Source organism: Danio rerio, chromosome 19, assembly GCF_052040795.2.
Source record: "Danio rerio strain M-AB ecotype USA chromosome 19, GRCz13ab, whole genome shotgun sequence".
In the NCBI taxonomy this organism is placed as follows: domain Eukaryota; kingdom Metazoa; phylum Chordata; class Actinopteri; order Cypriniformes; family Danionidae; genus Danio; species Danio rerio.
In genome coordinates this window covers 34,762,501-34,777,971 of record NC_141039.2, presented here as the reverse complement: position 1 = coordinate 34,777,971, position 15,471 = coordinate 34,762,501, and the positions used below count along the sequence as shown (strand labels likewise).

Here is a 15,471-nt window from a genome sequence, read left to right as displayed (position 1 = left end):
AATTTGCCATTAACCTGGGTTAAGCGCTTCCGGCGAATTGAATGGCAATGCAAAATCTGGTGCGTTTAAGGTCTGTTTTCTTTAAAAATCAGCGATCTCCACTAGCTGAGTGATATCCGATTTAAAGTGGGTCTCAGATTGTACAAGAAGCACTGCATTAAATTACATTTCCTCCGCCATATCTTTATTATATGAGCATATATTTTACTCCAGTATATTCAATGGAGCTTCTGCGTTAGCCTGCCGATTCTGACGGGCACGTGCGAGTAAACGGCTTTTTGTCTCGTTTTACGCTTGAGCAACTAAATAAATGCTAAAGTTTATTTAACTGAATGTATTTTAATGACATTACAACATCGATGCTGTATAAGGAACCATATAAAATGAGAAAAAGTTCACAATAACAGGTCACCGGAAGTGTATCAGCATGGGAACAGCACTAGCTCGGCATATAACCCTTAGAATGCTCTTTAGCCAATCAGAATTAAGCATTCAACATAAAATAGAAAATAACCTCATAAAGCTGTGAAGGATTGAAAACAGCGGTTTGCTGATACTTTGGGCCATTTGTTTTAACCCAGTTCATTATTTATATCTCTAACAGGCCATTTATAAGATGGTGTCTTCTGTGATGAAAATGCCTGAGGATGAATCCACACCAGAGAAGAGGACAGATAAGATATTCAGACAAATGGACCTGAACAATGATGGTAAGTCTTGGGTATTTGAATTCAATTTGGCCTGGTGTGATTATTAAAAAGTGAGTTGTTTCATTAAATGTATAGTCTATACTCCTACTATACATTAAATTTATTATGTATATTAACTGTATAGTCTACACCAGGGGTTCTCAACTGGTTTGGCCATGGGACCCACATTTTGACATGTTCATCAAGCCGCGACCCAAATATTTAGGAGCTATAATAAATTTGGAATTATAAATAAGTTGTATTTATTTGTTAACATACACAAGTAGTGACAGATAAATCATAAGAAAATCACCAAGACTTACAAATAAACTATATTTTATTGCTGTCATCATGTATCAAATTATAGAAATATTACAAAGTAAAAACGACAGATACTGTAAACTGTGGTTAGGGTAAGGAAATGTTCAGTTACCATGAACCAAACTGAACTGTTAATAAAACATGTTTTCTGGTTTCTAAATGTCGTTTTAATTTAGAAGGTTTCATGCTCTCTTGTGAGAGCACCTCACTAAATATGACACACTGAGGCTTTAAGTCTTTTTTTGTCGTCAATATATGTAAATCCATACTTTACATATTCAGGGTCGTACTTGCGCTTTGACATATTTGTTGCTATAATTAAATAAAATTTCACATGTCAAACGGTAGGGTTGTCGCACACGCATTTCAAAATAAAAGTCAAAATAAGTTAAAAATTCAACTTTTGTTGTTTTTTTGACCACACACTCCACGACCATCTGAAAATGTTCCAATGACCCACTTTTGAGTCGCGACCCACCAGTTGAGAAACACTTTTCTACACACTATACAGCAAATTAAAGCTAATTAAATGTTTTTTTTTTATCTTTTTTTATTGCAGCTATGTATTTAGCTCTTGGGAAAAAGTTTAAACTAAATTGTTTGTGTGGTATTTATTGTGTTATTAAAATCATCATTTAAAACATTTACTTCCAGACAATGTCAATAGGTTGATCTAAAATATTCCACTTGTAGAACTGTTTTTTTTCTGAGGTCTGAAACATGGGATATTATTATATTGACCCATGTACATTTTCTGCAAATATATATATTTTTTGAACACACATAAGTAGTTTAGAAAATAAATCAGATAGTACATTTTGATCAAAACAGATAGCCATTAATGGCAAATCCATAGGCCAATAATAACTTTGAAGTGATTTTTTTTCAGAGCTGTACAATATAAATGTAATATAACAAAATATACAAAGTAACATGGATGTCACCACTACTTTATTTAGTATGGATACTTTAATCTGGTAAAGTGACAGAAATTATTAATTTTGCAAACCTCTTTTTGTCAATTTTATTGTTCTTTTGCATTTAACTGAGAATCCTGCTGTTACTGTATTTTGACTGTATTTTGAATGTACATTTGGTGAGTGTATAGGACTCCTTTAAAATTAAAGGTGAGAAATCTTTGCCCAGCTGTTTCACACTTCACACTCCTGAAATACAAACCAATTAAGTTGAATGTTGTCCTGATTTTGTTAGAAATGTCATATTAGTTTGTTATTCAATTTCGCTTTGGGTTTTTATTAGGGTTTATTATAATCAGTGGGTACAGAAAGTACTCAGACCTCTTACATTTCTCACTCTTTGTTAGACTGCAGCCATTTGCTAAAATCATTTAACTTAACTTTTCCCTCATTAATGTACATACAGCACCCCATACTGACAGAAAAACACAGAACTGTTGACAATTCTTGCAGATTTGTTTAAAAAAAAAAAAGTGAAATATCACATGGTTCTAAGTATTCAGACCCTTCAGCTCAGTTTTTTAGTAGAAGAACCCATTTGATCTAATTCAGCCATGAATGTTTTTGAGAGGGGTCTGGATGCAGACCTGGTGCAGTGGAATCTGAGCTGCATCCAATACATTTTAATATGCTCACCGAACCCCACCCCTAACCCTACCTGTCACCATGATGTCACTCACTCCATTGAGTGCATTGTGCCTGACATTGCATCGCTGATTGATGTCATCTCAGCTTGCATCATAAAGGCTGCATCCAGATACTATTGATCTTTTTGGGAAAGATGCAGCAAGTTTTTCACACCTGGATTTGGGGATCCTCTGCCAATTCCTTGCAAATCCTCTCTAGTTCTGTCAGGTTGGATGGTAAACAGCCATTTTTAGGTCTCTCTAGAGATGCTTAAGTGGGTTTAAGTCAGGGCTTTGGCTGGGCCTTTAAAAACAGTCACGTAGTTGTTGTGAAGCCACTCCTTTATTATTTTAGCTGTGTGCTTGGGGTCATTAGCCCCTTTCACACAGTGATACCGGTAAATATCCGGAAAATTTTCGGAACGACTTTACGACTTTGAATTGTATATTCAAAAAAGCGCTGTTCACACAGGCGAGGACGTTACGGAAATTTTCCGGAAAAGAGCATTCACACATCCATTCCAAAATTCATTCCAATTCTGACATCATTCACCACAAATGAGCTTTAAACGGCTGCGCTTGTATTTGTAACCATTTGACTAAATTACAAACTCTGTGGATGATCAATATTGTGAACAACTTTCGCAGGATCACTTTCGCATGTCGAGATGTTCATATTATCTGCGTGTGCAGGCGCTCATATGCGCACGCAAAGCTTGAAGGTAAACAAACAACGGCTTATCATAAGCATCTCATCGATGATTATTTACACAGTTGGCATTAAGAAGAACATACAAACGTAATCTGACTAACTTCTAGCAGCTAAATGTGTCTGGAAAAATATTCAAAGGCTTTTATCCTCACAAACCGCGCGGACGTAAATGCGTCTGACTGTTGTGATTGGCTAAAGCAGACGTCTCACGTCAGCACGTTCTAGACGTGCACGCGCTTATTACGGGAATCTTCCTTCTGCATTCACACAGCGCAGCATTCCGGCAAATTGCCGGTAATGATACAACTTCTCTTTCCGGAAAATAGCCAGAACGAATTTACCGGTATTTTCAAAAAGGACCTGTTCACACATACAACCGTTCTGGAAAATTGCCGGCAATTTTCCGGAAAGGTCTGTATGTGTGAAAGGGGCTATTGTCTTGTTGGAAGGTAAGCCTTCTGCCCAGTCTGAAGTCCTGAGCACTCTGGAGAAGGTTTTAATCCAGAGTATCCCTGTAATTGGCTGTATTCATCTTTCCCTTGATTGCAACGATTGCGTTCTTCCGAGGTAACTTGGCAAGACCGGCCTCCACCTGAATGCAAGTCCGTTCTCTGTGTTCTTGGAATTGAAAAACAGCCGATGATTGGAAGAAATGGACAGCCCCTGCGTTAATTATCTGAGTGTCACATGAGTCTGAATACTTGCACCATGTGATATTTCAGTTTTTCTATTTTAATAAATCTGCAAAAATGTCAACAAGTCTGTGTTTTTCTGTCAATATGAGGTACTTTGTGTACATTAATGAGGAAAAAAGGAACTTAAATAATTGTAGTAAATTGTTGCAATATAAGAGAGTGAAAAATTGAAGGGGGTCTAAATACTTTCTGTACCCACTGTATTACAAAAGCATTGTTACCATGAAAACAACAGGATTTTCTTTCAAGTGGAATGTTTGTAATTAATTCAAATGAGTTATTTTAAACCAAATTGTGCAGTGTCCTTGGCATCAGGTCAGGATTTTTCACCTCAACTTCTCTCTCCACCATTTCTGTGTTCCCCTTCTAGGCAAGCTGTCTTTGGAAGAGTTCATAAAAGGTGCCAAAAGTGATCCCTCCATTGTGCGGCTACTGCAGTGTGACCCCAGCAGCGCTTCGCAGTTTTGAGTCGCTCCAGACAACCGGCACTAAATGCATGAAAGCTCTTATATCTCATTCTCCTTTGTGTTCCAGACGGAATAGTTTCAAGAAAAAAAAGTGCAACGATTTTACTTTCAGTTTCTTTTTCCCAGAAAGGACATGCATACATCTGAATAACAAAGACAACACCTGCCAAGACAAGATCTTCTGTCTGCTGCGTGTCATCTGGCCTTGCCTCTGCAGAAGCTGGCGGAGTTTTCGACTCTAAAAAAAAAAGCTGATCCTGTTCCAGAGTCCAGATTATTTTGGAAAGGAATGTTCCTTTTTAGGAATCGTGCAGTGCATGCGCTCCCGAGCCTCTTGTGTTTCAAATCTGTGCTGTTTTGTTTCTCTTCTCCCTTTGTTTTGTGAGGGCACAGCTCCACTTTTTATATCGATATTTATGTGTATATACAGTATAAATGCATATAGAACCATGTTAGGACTACGAAGGAAGGCAGTTATAGGCGTCTTTTTACTCGCGTGCATCTTATGGCAGTATTATGTAGCTTCAGACAGTACCCAAATCTTAGCCTCCTGCTGACCCGCGATGGACTGATGGACTGAATGTTGGGATTTTTCCGCTCTGGCGCTCATGATCTTTATTTTTTACAAAGAGAAGGCTGAGGATCCCATTCCTGAATTCTGTTCATTTGGTTTGCTGTAAATACATGGTTTGCTTCCATATTTCTTTATTTATTTTGATTTCTTTTTTATGTTGATGGTGTGTATTTTCGTTATTGTTGAACCGAGATGTGAGATAATTCAAAGCTTTTATTTTTTATTTTTGGCATACATTCCGCTGTGTTTTGAACGGAGGACACTGGTAGCACATATCATTTGAAGCGCTTCGTCTGTGTGTCTGCGGTTATGCGCGTTTGTTTGTATACGCAAGAGTGAAGGTTTGCATGTTCTGGCGTATGTGTGTGTCTGTGCTACGTTTATAGTATCACTTTGTGTAGTTCTTTATGATATCTTTGTATGCAAGTACGTTTTTGAAACCCTCGATTTAAAGCAGCAAACTCGTGACTTTATCCTGCGGCAACTTTACCCTGCGTCTTATGGTACTCAAAATCATCATTGTTAGGTTTCCATTAAACAACATAGACAGGAATGTACAACACTATAATTTATGATCATGTTTCACCTTTAGATAAAGTCTATGAATACTGAAAGTGATCACTAAGGGCTTACTTCCACTATTGAATGAACAGGTGTAAAGAGAACGGCACTGCTTATGAGTTTTCTTTTTGTTTTATGCAACGACTGACATTCCATGACCTGAATTCTCCAGGTGCTCCTGCTTTATACAAACACATTAGCTCATGAACTCCATACATGCCCACACTCCCAGTACGCGTGTAGCTCTCACTTTTGCTGGCATCCGTGTTGCTTCCATATTTGTACCGAGACCATATTTGATGCTGCACCCTCTATGGCAACTTTTCCCTCTATTATGTTGCATGAAAACCTCATGCGAGGACATAATGATTGTCCCCTTTTACTGACGTTGATAAAATATACTTCTGTGTTTAGAATGTGTCTGAGAGTGATTCTTGCACAACGCTGATCTGTCTACTTATTGATCAACCTGGTCATGTGAGCACAAAGTGCAAATACTTATTTAGCAGGGTCGTGTGTTCTTCAAAGATGAATGGAGAATTCCTATAAAATTCTTTTAGATCTAATGTATGGAGCCAGATCAGTCTAAAAAATTGTACATTTAAAAAATAATATGCATACATGCAGAGTAAAATTCACATTTACGAAATCCAATTCGTACATCTGTAAACAAACAATTTATGAATTCACAAATGAAAATCATAAATATTTTAACCAAATTAATTGTATTTGTGAATAGTGTTTTGAATTTCTGATTGGATTTGTATTTTTGAAACTTTTTTGTTTAAATTTACGAGTTGGATTTGTGTGTTTTTTAATTGCTATTTTTAATTTTATGAATCGGATTTGCATATTAATGAATTGTTTACGAATTGGATTTGCATATTTTTAAATCATTTTTTCAAATTTACAAATTGGATTTGCATATTTATAAATTGTGTTTTGAATTTACGAATAGGATTTGCATATTTTTGAATTGTGTTTTGAATTTACGAATTAAATGTGTATTTTTTGAAATCATGTTTTGAATTAACAAATTGGATTTGCATATTTTCGAATAACTTTTTGAATTTACGAATTGGATTTGCAAATTTTTTTATATAATTTTTGTTATTTAGCAAATTGGATTTGCGTATTTTTAAAAAAAAATTATTTTGCGAATTGGATTTGCATATTTTTGAATAATTTTTTGAATTTACGTCTTGGATTTGCATATTTGTTTTATAGTTTTTTTTTACTTTACGGGTTGGATTTGCGTGTTTTAATCATTTTTTAATTTAAGAGTTGAATTTGCGTCTTTTGAACCTTTTTTAAATTTTGGATTGGATTTGTGTATTTTTGAATCGATGTTTGAAAGTTCAAATTGGATTTGTGTATTTTTAAATTTACGAACTGGATTTGTGTGTTTTTTAGTTGATTTTTAAATGTATGAATTGGATTTGCATGTTTTTAATTATTTTTTTTTTGAGTTTACTAATTTTATTTGTGTATTTTTGAATCTTGTTTTGGATTTACGAATTTGATTTATGATCAAAATATTATAAAAATATAAAATATTTTTGATTTATGTTTTTTATTTACGAATTAGATTTGCATATTTTTTAATCATCTTTTGAACGTACAAATTGGATTTTGTAAATGTGAATAGTGTTGCGGATGTTTGAATTTTATTTTGTAAATGTATTATTTTTGAGGGGCAGCACAGTGGGTAGCACAATCACCTCCACAGCAAGAAGGTCGCTGGTTCGAGCCCCGGGTGGGTCAGTTGGAATTTCTGTGTGGAGTTTGCATGTTCTCCCCGAGACATGCGGAATAGGTGAATTGCGTAAGCTAAAATTGTTCGTAGTGTATATGTGTGAATGAATGAGTGTATGGATGTTTCCCAGTGATGGGTTGCAGCTGGAAGGGCATATGCTGCGTAAAACATATGCTGGATAAGTGGGCGGTTCATTCCAGTGTGGTGACCTCAGATTAATAAAGGGACTAAGCCAAAAAGAAAATAAATGAATGAAATATTTTTGAGACTGATGTTGCTCCATACTAAAATAACAAACATGATGCAAGATTGCATCATAATTCAAATCCAAGAAAAAATTCTTAAAATTTGTATTTAAAATATTTATTCATAGAAATGTATTCTAAAACCATTTTTTAACAGTGACTGAAATAGATAGTACAACTTGCAATGAAGCAAAAACAGTACTAAAAAGTATCTGATAGAAGGAGTATAATTAAAGTATGATCAAAAAAATGTCAAGTTAAGCTATACAACTGTTCTGTGTCTATGTGTTTACCCTTTGGACTGAGAAATTACCAAGAAACTAAGACTAAGAAAATTTACTTAGGAGTTTATTGTGGAAAAAAAAAAAGTTGATACAAGAAAACAGCCATCTATTACATCACCACAGACTAATTGCAGTTTGAATGTGTTTATTAGTTGAAATTTTCATGGAAAGATTATTTTGGCAAACTGTAACAAATTCCAACCAAACATTCATTTTAATTTTTTCAAAATTACGGTGCACTAGTTTGTTTTCCAAGACTACTCAAAGGTGCCATAGAATGTAAAACATAGGCGTAGCTGAAAAATGTATGAGTCTCAAGCACCATTGTTTCCTTATCCTCATGTAAACAAAGTGAATGTAAAATTCCAGTGAAAAACAGGCCAATCTAAAGAAAACACTGACTGTATGTTACTCACAGAATCATTAATATGCACACCCCCATCAGTGTTTGATTGGCCACGTTTTATTATGACAACTTAAATTTTTTCCCCTTAATTACTAAGATAAACACAGCTTATTCAATTTTCTGCGTATGTTGGACTCTTATTTTGGGTGGTAATACACCTAGAAGTTGTATGCCAACTGCCAATAAAACTAATGAGAAGAAGAAAAAGAACACTCTTATTTTGAAAGACTGACAGGCATTAGCTCTGAGGTAAGTCAAAACAGTATTTTATCTGTTTATAGCTCGTTAGAATGCAAAATTTGGGGGAAAAGGATTACATCGGCACACAAAAACGCATGAGGTCTGTTTGCATGTATATTTTGGTTAGTTTAATATAGATATTGTGAATATCTGTCTAACTGTATAAGTTTATAATGAGGGAACAGACAGATTTGAAGGCTACGTTTGTAATGAGGAAACAAACACGTGTAACCTACATTTGTAATGAGGCGACAGACACATACACTGTTAAATAAGTGTTACATGCACATTTATGCATCAAGACATACCACTCGAGTTTTCCAGAGTAAAAGCACAGCAACAAACTGCATAAAACACGTCTGTTTACATGGACATTGACTATAGTTTATGTATGCCATTTTTCACACTTTAAAATACAACTTTTGCCAGGTAAAAAATACAATTTAGCCTAGATTTCATTCAAAACACATAGAAACATTATGAACAGATATCTCAATTGCTAACATGAACCTCTCCTCCACTTCAGTTGAAGTGTCATTTGACAAGGCATTTCTGATTATTTAAATGTTTTGACAATTAAGTAAGAATATTTGCACGTGTAATTCTGAGTATTTCATTTTGTGTTAGTATTTGAGACATTATACCAAATAAGGTCAAAACATATCTTTCTCAGGGGTGCTCAAAGTCCTCCTGGAGGGCCTGATAGGTTTAGCTCCAACCCCAATAAAACACACCTGGGCTAACTTATTGAGTCAACATAGGCTCATTTTGAAATCGTAGCCCTATATATGTTTCTGGAGATCGTGAATTATGTAGCCAGAAGTATGTATGACTGCATTTAATTTTTTTTAAATGAACGCTACAAAACGGTATGATGTTGTTCCTTTTTGCGCTTACGCGCTGAACGATTACCTCTGTATGGATGACTTTCTGGCTGTTACCAGTTTGTCCAGTTAGCTGACTATGTATGTCGGTGGACTTGAGATGCAGAGAGGCATTGACCACGATGACGGGGTTCGAGTCTGGTGAAGAACGGTTCCAGAAAGCAGGTAAGACAAAAGCAGGCGCCAAAATATAAATTGAACAAGTAAATAACAGGGTGAGATTGTGGTAAAAATCAGTCGAGGGCTTTTCTTTTTCTGAATTGCTTTTTAAATGTGTCGTTTGGGTTTAGGGAAGTGGGTAGGCAGAACAATCTGCTTTTTAAAATACTATTGGTTGGGTTTAAGAAAGGAGGAGTGATGGTCAGTTGATCAGTCAGTCATTCAGTCAGTCAAACATTCAGTCTACAGCAGCCTCTGGTGGATTTAAGAGAGAACAGCAGGCGTGAATGGCACACGCGAGAGAAATTTAAGATCTCAAAAAGCATACAGCAGCCTCCCGTAGATTCGTGAAAACAAAAACTGCAAAAAAAAAAAAAAAAAAAAAAACTCCCGGGAGGTATTTGATGTTCTTCAGAAATGTATATAGAAGTACGTTTTCAGAATGAGCCTGGGTTGCAACTATAGAACCATCCTTGCTGGTGTGTTGAGGCAAGTTGGAGCTAAAATCTGCAGGACACCGGCAGTCCAGGACTGAGTTTGGACACCCCTAACCATGAGGGTTTCTGGATTTAGATTTTTTTTTTTTTACTTCTCTAAGCCATACCTTAGATATTATAACACACTAATAATTTAAACACAATGTATCAATGCATTTTTGCCACATTTAACAGCACCATTTAAATTAAAGGTAGGATAATGATTCCAAACTGCAATTTGCATAAATTAAAATGTTTATTAAATTAATGTAAAAAAATAGAAATCTGTGTTAGTTTTAAAAGTCTTGATGTTCGAAAACATGGAAAGACGGGATATTATATATTTTTAAATTATACACTGTAAAACCCAAAAGTTAAGGTAACTCAAAGCAGTTAAGGAAGCCGGTTGCAACAAACCATTTAAGTTCAAAAACTAATTCTGACGATTACTGTGAACCTAACCTATTTGAGTAAACGAAGCAATTTGAGCACAGTAATACCCAATAAATGAAGAGAACTCAAAGCAACTGAGTACTGTAAAACCCAATAAGTTAAACCTTTTGAGTAAACTGATTGCTACAAACCATTTAAGTTCAAAAACTACAAGTACTATGAACTTACTCCATTTAAGTTGAATAAGGTATTTAGGTAACTCATTCAAAACTTTTTTTTTTCAAATGAGTAGAATTAATTTTGAGTTTAATACACAGATTTAATTTAATAAAGTTAATTCTTACAGTGTATATTATAAATATGATATAATTAGGGTGTTTTTTTATGATATTATACTTTAATATTGTTGTCAGAAACTTAAAAAAATCAAATTATGTGTAGGATATAACTTTTTGGTTTGGACTTTAAACCCTATGTATAGCTACCTTTACAAAACCCACAATCTTTCTTAAAGCATAAGCTACGTTTTTACTTAGGCTTATTATTAACACACACACACGCTATGACGATCTATAAATCTGTTTGAAAAATGACCTGCATTTCCCTCAAAAAGACCAGTCACAGACCGGTTCTTATTCAGATCCAAATACTGGACCGCTGCAGCGTCGCCCGGTTGAACGGGGATGCGGCAGGGTGTTGGCGGCACTGGCCGGATGCGGGGGCTGAGCGGTGAGGTCCAGAGATTGGGTGTGGTTTGTGCCGCTCTTGAGATCTGCCGGACAACCTCCGTTCATCCTCTCCGTGACATCGATGTGAAAGGGGGCCGAAACAGGGCTCGGCTGCTCTCGGTGGCTTCAACTGAAATAAGAATAATAAACACACACAGGCAGACAGTGTTACCACTTTACAGTAGGCTGACTGCAGTATGAGTCACCGAACACACCCTCTTTCATGCCCGCATGCAGGGACAGTTAGTTAAGCATTAATAATCCTCTATTAAGGACTGCGTGAGTTCTCAGATTTACAACTGAAAACTCACAGAATGAGTCCACTTACGCCAAAGCGCTGATTATTTTTAATAGCACACATTTGAGTCCTCTTGAATATCAGGGTGCTGAGTGGACACCTGCACATACCAATTTTCTGTCCTCTTGGCAGCAGGGCAGACCGAGAGAGGAGATGCAGAGCGTAAATAAGCGGCCCGAGAACAGCATCTCCACCGCACTCAGCAGAATCAGCGGGGCCCACAGGACTATCGTGGTGCTCTGAGGAAGACAAACAGATATACAGGGGAGACAGTGACCTTTTAACTGTTTTTACTCTCTTGAATAACTTTTCAAACACGTCCGTGCTGTATTTAACTCTTTATTATACATTTTTATAAATAGAAGTTTGGAATGAGCAATTACAAACAACATTGGTCATTCATTCCAAACTTCTATATATTTATAAAAAGCATAATAAATAGTTGACCAAGCTCTAAAGCTCACCAAGGCTGAATTTATCACACAAATTATCCAACAAAAAACATAATCTTTATTTCCGTTCTCTTTTTCTTGGTTGCTCAACTTTTTAAAACATCAGCTGCGCTGACCTAAAATTATTTGTCAGTAATACAAAAAAAACATTTAGTTGGGTTATAACATTGTTAGTTTTCTGGAGAGGTATAATCTACACAAAACTTTTTAAGTTGTGCCAACTAAACATTTTTTGTCTGCAGAACCGGAATGCCTGAAGTTGAGTGAACAATAAAAACAAAATCCTTTTTTCTTTTCTTCTCTTCACCTTTAGCTGATACAGTAGAGAGTGCAGACAGGAAAGCAAGGACTTTGAGGTGGGAATTAAAGTTGGGTCGCAGTGAACATTAGAGTGCCATGTGTACTACACCATTGCCACCAATGTGTACTCAAACTTTTTTAAAACATCAGTTGTACTGACCTACATGTCTGAAGTTGATTTAACAAAAAAAACTCTTTTAGAAATTGGTACTAAGAAATAAAACATCAGAACAAACAAACATAGTTCAATTGAGAAAACAGGAAGGCATGCTTCATTTGTGAAGCATTGCAAAGCATTTTTCCCTTGTCCTGCCATGTTTTGATCCTTGTCTTGTTTACCATTATTGTTGTTTTGCCTCCTGTCCTGTTTCTAATTCTGTGTCTAATAAATGTCTTGTTAACATTTGTTTACAAATTAGTTTTTGTTTTCAATTGAACTCAAACCAGAGTACTGTAAAACCCAATAAGTTAAGGCAACTCAAACTGTTTTGCAACAAACTGTTTTGCAAGGAAACTGATTGCTACAAACCATTAGAGTTAAAAAAAACTAATCTTGAGTACTGTAAACTTACTCCATTTAAGTTGAAGTAATGAGGTATTTAATTAACACATTACCTTCAACGCTGAGTTTAAAACTCTTTTCAAATGAGTAGAATTAACTTTCAGTACACTCAATTCGGTTGATAAAGTTGACTGTTGGGTTTTACCGTGTATTACCAATTTCCAAAATAGTTTTTTTTTTTTCACTCAACTTCAGACATTTTATGTCAGTGCAACTGATGTTTTCAAAAGTTGAGTACATGTCAGTGCCAATGGTGTAGTGGTTAGTTCTTCAACACATGGCACTCCGGTGTTCATGGTGACCTGAGTTCAATTCTTGCCTCAAGATCCTATGCTGAGCCTCCCCCACTCTCCTCACCCCACACTTTCCTGTCTACTCTTTACTGTCCAATCAGCTAAAGGAGATAAAGTACATGAGAAGAAAAAAATAAGGATTTTTTGTTGTTGTACTGATTTAAAAGTTTTGCTACTTCAGGATTGTATTCATAATTCATTATAATATGCTGATTGAGACTATAATCACAATCAAATATTAATGTTTTTTTCTCATTATCAGGTTTTTACAGTTAAATATTTTAGTACACTGGAAAACCCGACAGTCAACTTTATCAAATGAAATGAGTGCAGTTAACTCAAAATTTACTGAAGGTTAATTCATTTAACTCAGTGTTGAATTTTGAACTCAGTGTTGAAGGAAATTAGTTAATTAAATACCTCATTACTTCAACTTAAAAGGAGTAAGTGCACAATACTCATATACATTTTTTTTTTTCCTCAAATGGTTTGAGTTGCCTTAGCTTTTTGAATTTTACAGTACTCATTTGGTTTGATTTTTTTTTAGGACTCCTCAAAGAAAAAAGTGAATTTGTAACACTGCAAATGTCTCTAACATAAACCGAATGAAATTACCATCTTAGTTGAACTTTTAGATTTTGTTTTCAGATAAAATAATGTTTTTTTTATTTAATATGAAATAAAATAATGACATCAAATATAAATACTAGATACAGCACTGTGCAAATTAAAAGTTTAACTCTAGCAGTGCAGTGGAAATAGGGTTGTTTACGCTGTTATAATTAGTTGTTTCCACTAATAAAAATGTCCATGGGGTTACTCAGATAGAACGAGTAGTTTTTTGGCTGATCATGTGATCTCACCCCCATTAATCAACTAATATGAATGCAAGGCTAAATCACAACACTGTTAATTTCTCCGTGTAAAACTTTTTTAATGAGCAAGAAATTACTGGGCACACTTTTAATGAGTAGAGCTTGCCAGTGTGTACAAAAATGATCTGATCCAACATGCTTTTTTTCTAGTCTAAAAATAGGGATCATGACAGAAGAAAAGGTTATTTCAGCTGCGCACATTTGTGTTTTTTAAGATAATGAGCACAATCTGACGAAATCTCACAGAAGAATATTACATCAGAAGAGCTCTAGTTTAATTCTTATAGCAATACATTTCCGAGCCATTATTAAAGTTTATATTCAAACTTTCATGTGTAGTCTCCCAGTTTATAATCAAACAAACGATTCGCTTAAGCAGGGGTCGTCAATCTTCTTCAAGCCCAGACGTGCACAGAGAGTGTATTTCACAGTAAACTGTGCAAAATGAGTGCTGCATTTTAAATCTTGCCTATAAAAAAAATTATAATTCTATAATCAAAATCAAACTTTCTTACACCGAACCAACTGTCAACTAAACCCAGACATCTTCAGTCTTTTTAGGCCACAGAGAGTATTGTTTCATACAATAAATTGTATAAAAATGAGTTTAAGTTTCTGGTTCATGTGGACTTAAAAAAAAAAAAAAAAAAACAGTGGGCGTGGCTTGTGTTTTTCTACTGTGAGCTGATTGGATGCAGTAATACAGGCATTTCATTTGGAAAAATTTTTTCGGGAGAGTTCTTAAAACCAAATGCTGAGTTCAGACTACACGATTTTTAAAGTAGTTGTGTCACAGATGTTTCCACGCATGACTATCTGAGGTAGCATTCCATTGCTGCTGTTTACACTACAGGATGGATCGGCGAAGATGCTTTCATACTGCATGACTTTACAATAACAAGAATCGCTGACAACTTTGTTTTTACTACGTCTTACAACTAAACACACTTGAGAAGTGTCATAAACAATGCAAGGCCACGTAGTATATTATTATAACTACATAATGAGAAAGAAGCTTTTAATGGGGTAGAAAATGTATTTATTTTGCTCACTTGGGTTTTGAAGGAAATTAGCAATATCGCTTCAACTTTTTTCTTTTTTTGACCTGGTTGTGGTACCTATATGACACGTCAAACAGACACGGGAGCTCCTGCCAAGTTTCCTCTACTTTTTCCTCCAGTTTTTTTGGGTCCAATAAACTTAAAAGAAGCCCTTTAGATACCCACAATAGTGGATGCTGCTCCCTCATTGGCTGTAGGTTATTGCCGATGTTATTTTCAATCCAGGCTCACTCTAAAAACGTACCCCTATAAACATTTCTGGAGATCGCAAATATGTCCCAGGAGCTACGTTTTTTGCTGTTTTTGTTTTTGCCATTTGTGCCAGCTCTTCTCGCATAAATCCACCAGAGGCCGCTGTCAACTGACCGACTCACAGACCAACAGACCGAAAACACCACCACCTCCTTCCCTAAACCCAACTGATGTTTTAAAATGCA

General features: G+C 35.5%; 2 protein-coding genes across 6 annotated transcripts in view; one reads left to right on the top strand and one right to left on the bottom strand.

Annotated features, from left to right (window-relative positions):
• hpca (hippocalcin) overlaps positions 1-15,471 on the top strand; it is an 802,490-nt gene that overhangs the window by 88,824 nt on the left and 698,195 nt on the right. Inside the window, exons 4-6 of one of the 4 annotated variants that reach the window (XM_087294114.1) lie at positions 605-710; positions 4,391-4,514; positions 4,614-6,038. In XM_087294114.1, coding sequence (XP_087150240.1) covers positions 605-710; positions 4,391-4,488 — 204 coding nt within the window. In that variant the 3' untranslated portion in view covers positions 4,489-4,514; positions 4,614-6,038. 4 annotated transcript variants of the gene reach the window in all.
• tmem54b (transmembrane protein 54b) overlaps positions 8,036-15,471 on the bottom strand; it is a 15,160-nt gene continuing 7,724 nt past the window's right edge. The window contains exons 4-5 of one of the 2 annotated variants that reach the window (XM_087294509.1): positions 11,602-11,730; positions 8,036-11,323 (exon numbers count right to left, since the gene is read on the bottom strand). In XM_087294509.1, the coding sequence (XP_087150635.1) occupies positions 11,102-11,323; positions 11,602-11,730 (351 nt within the window). In that variant the 3' untranslated portion in view covers positions 8,036-11,101. 2 annotated transcript variants of the gene reach the window in all.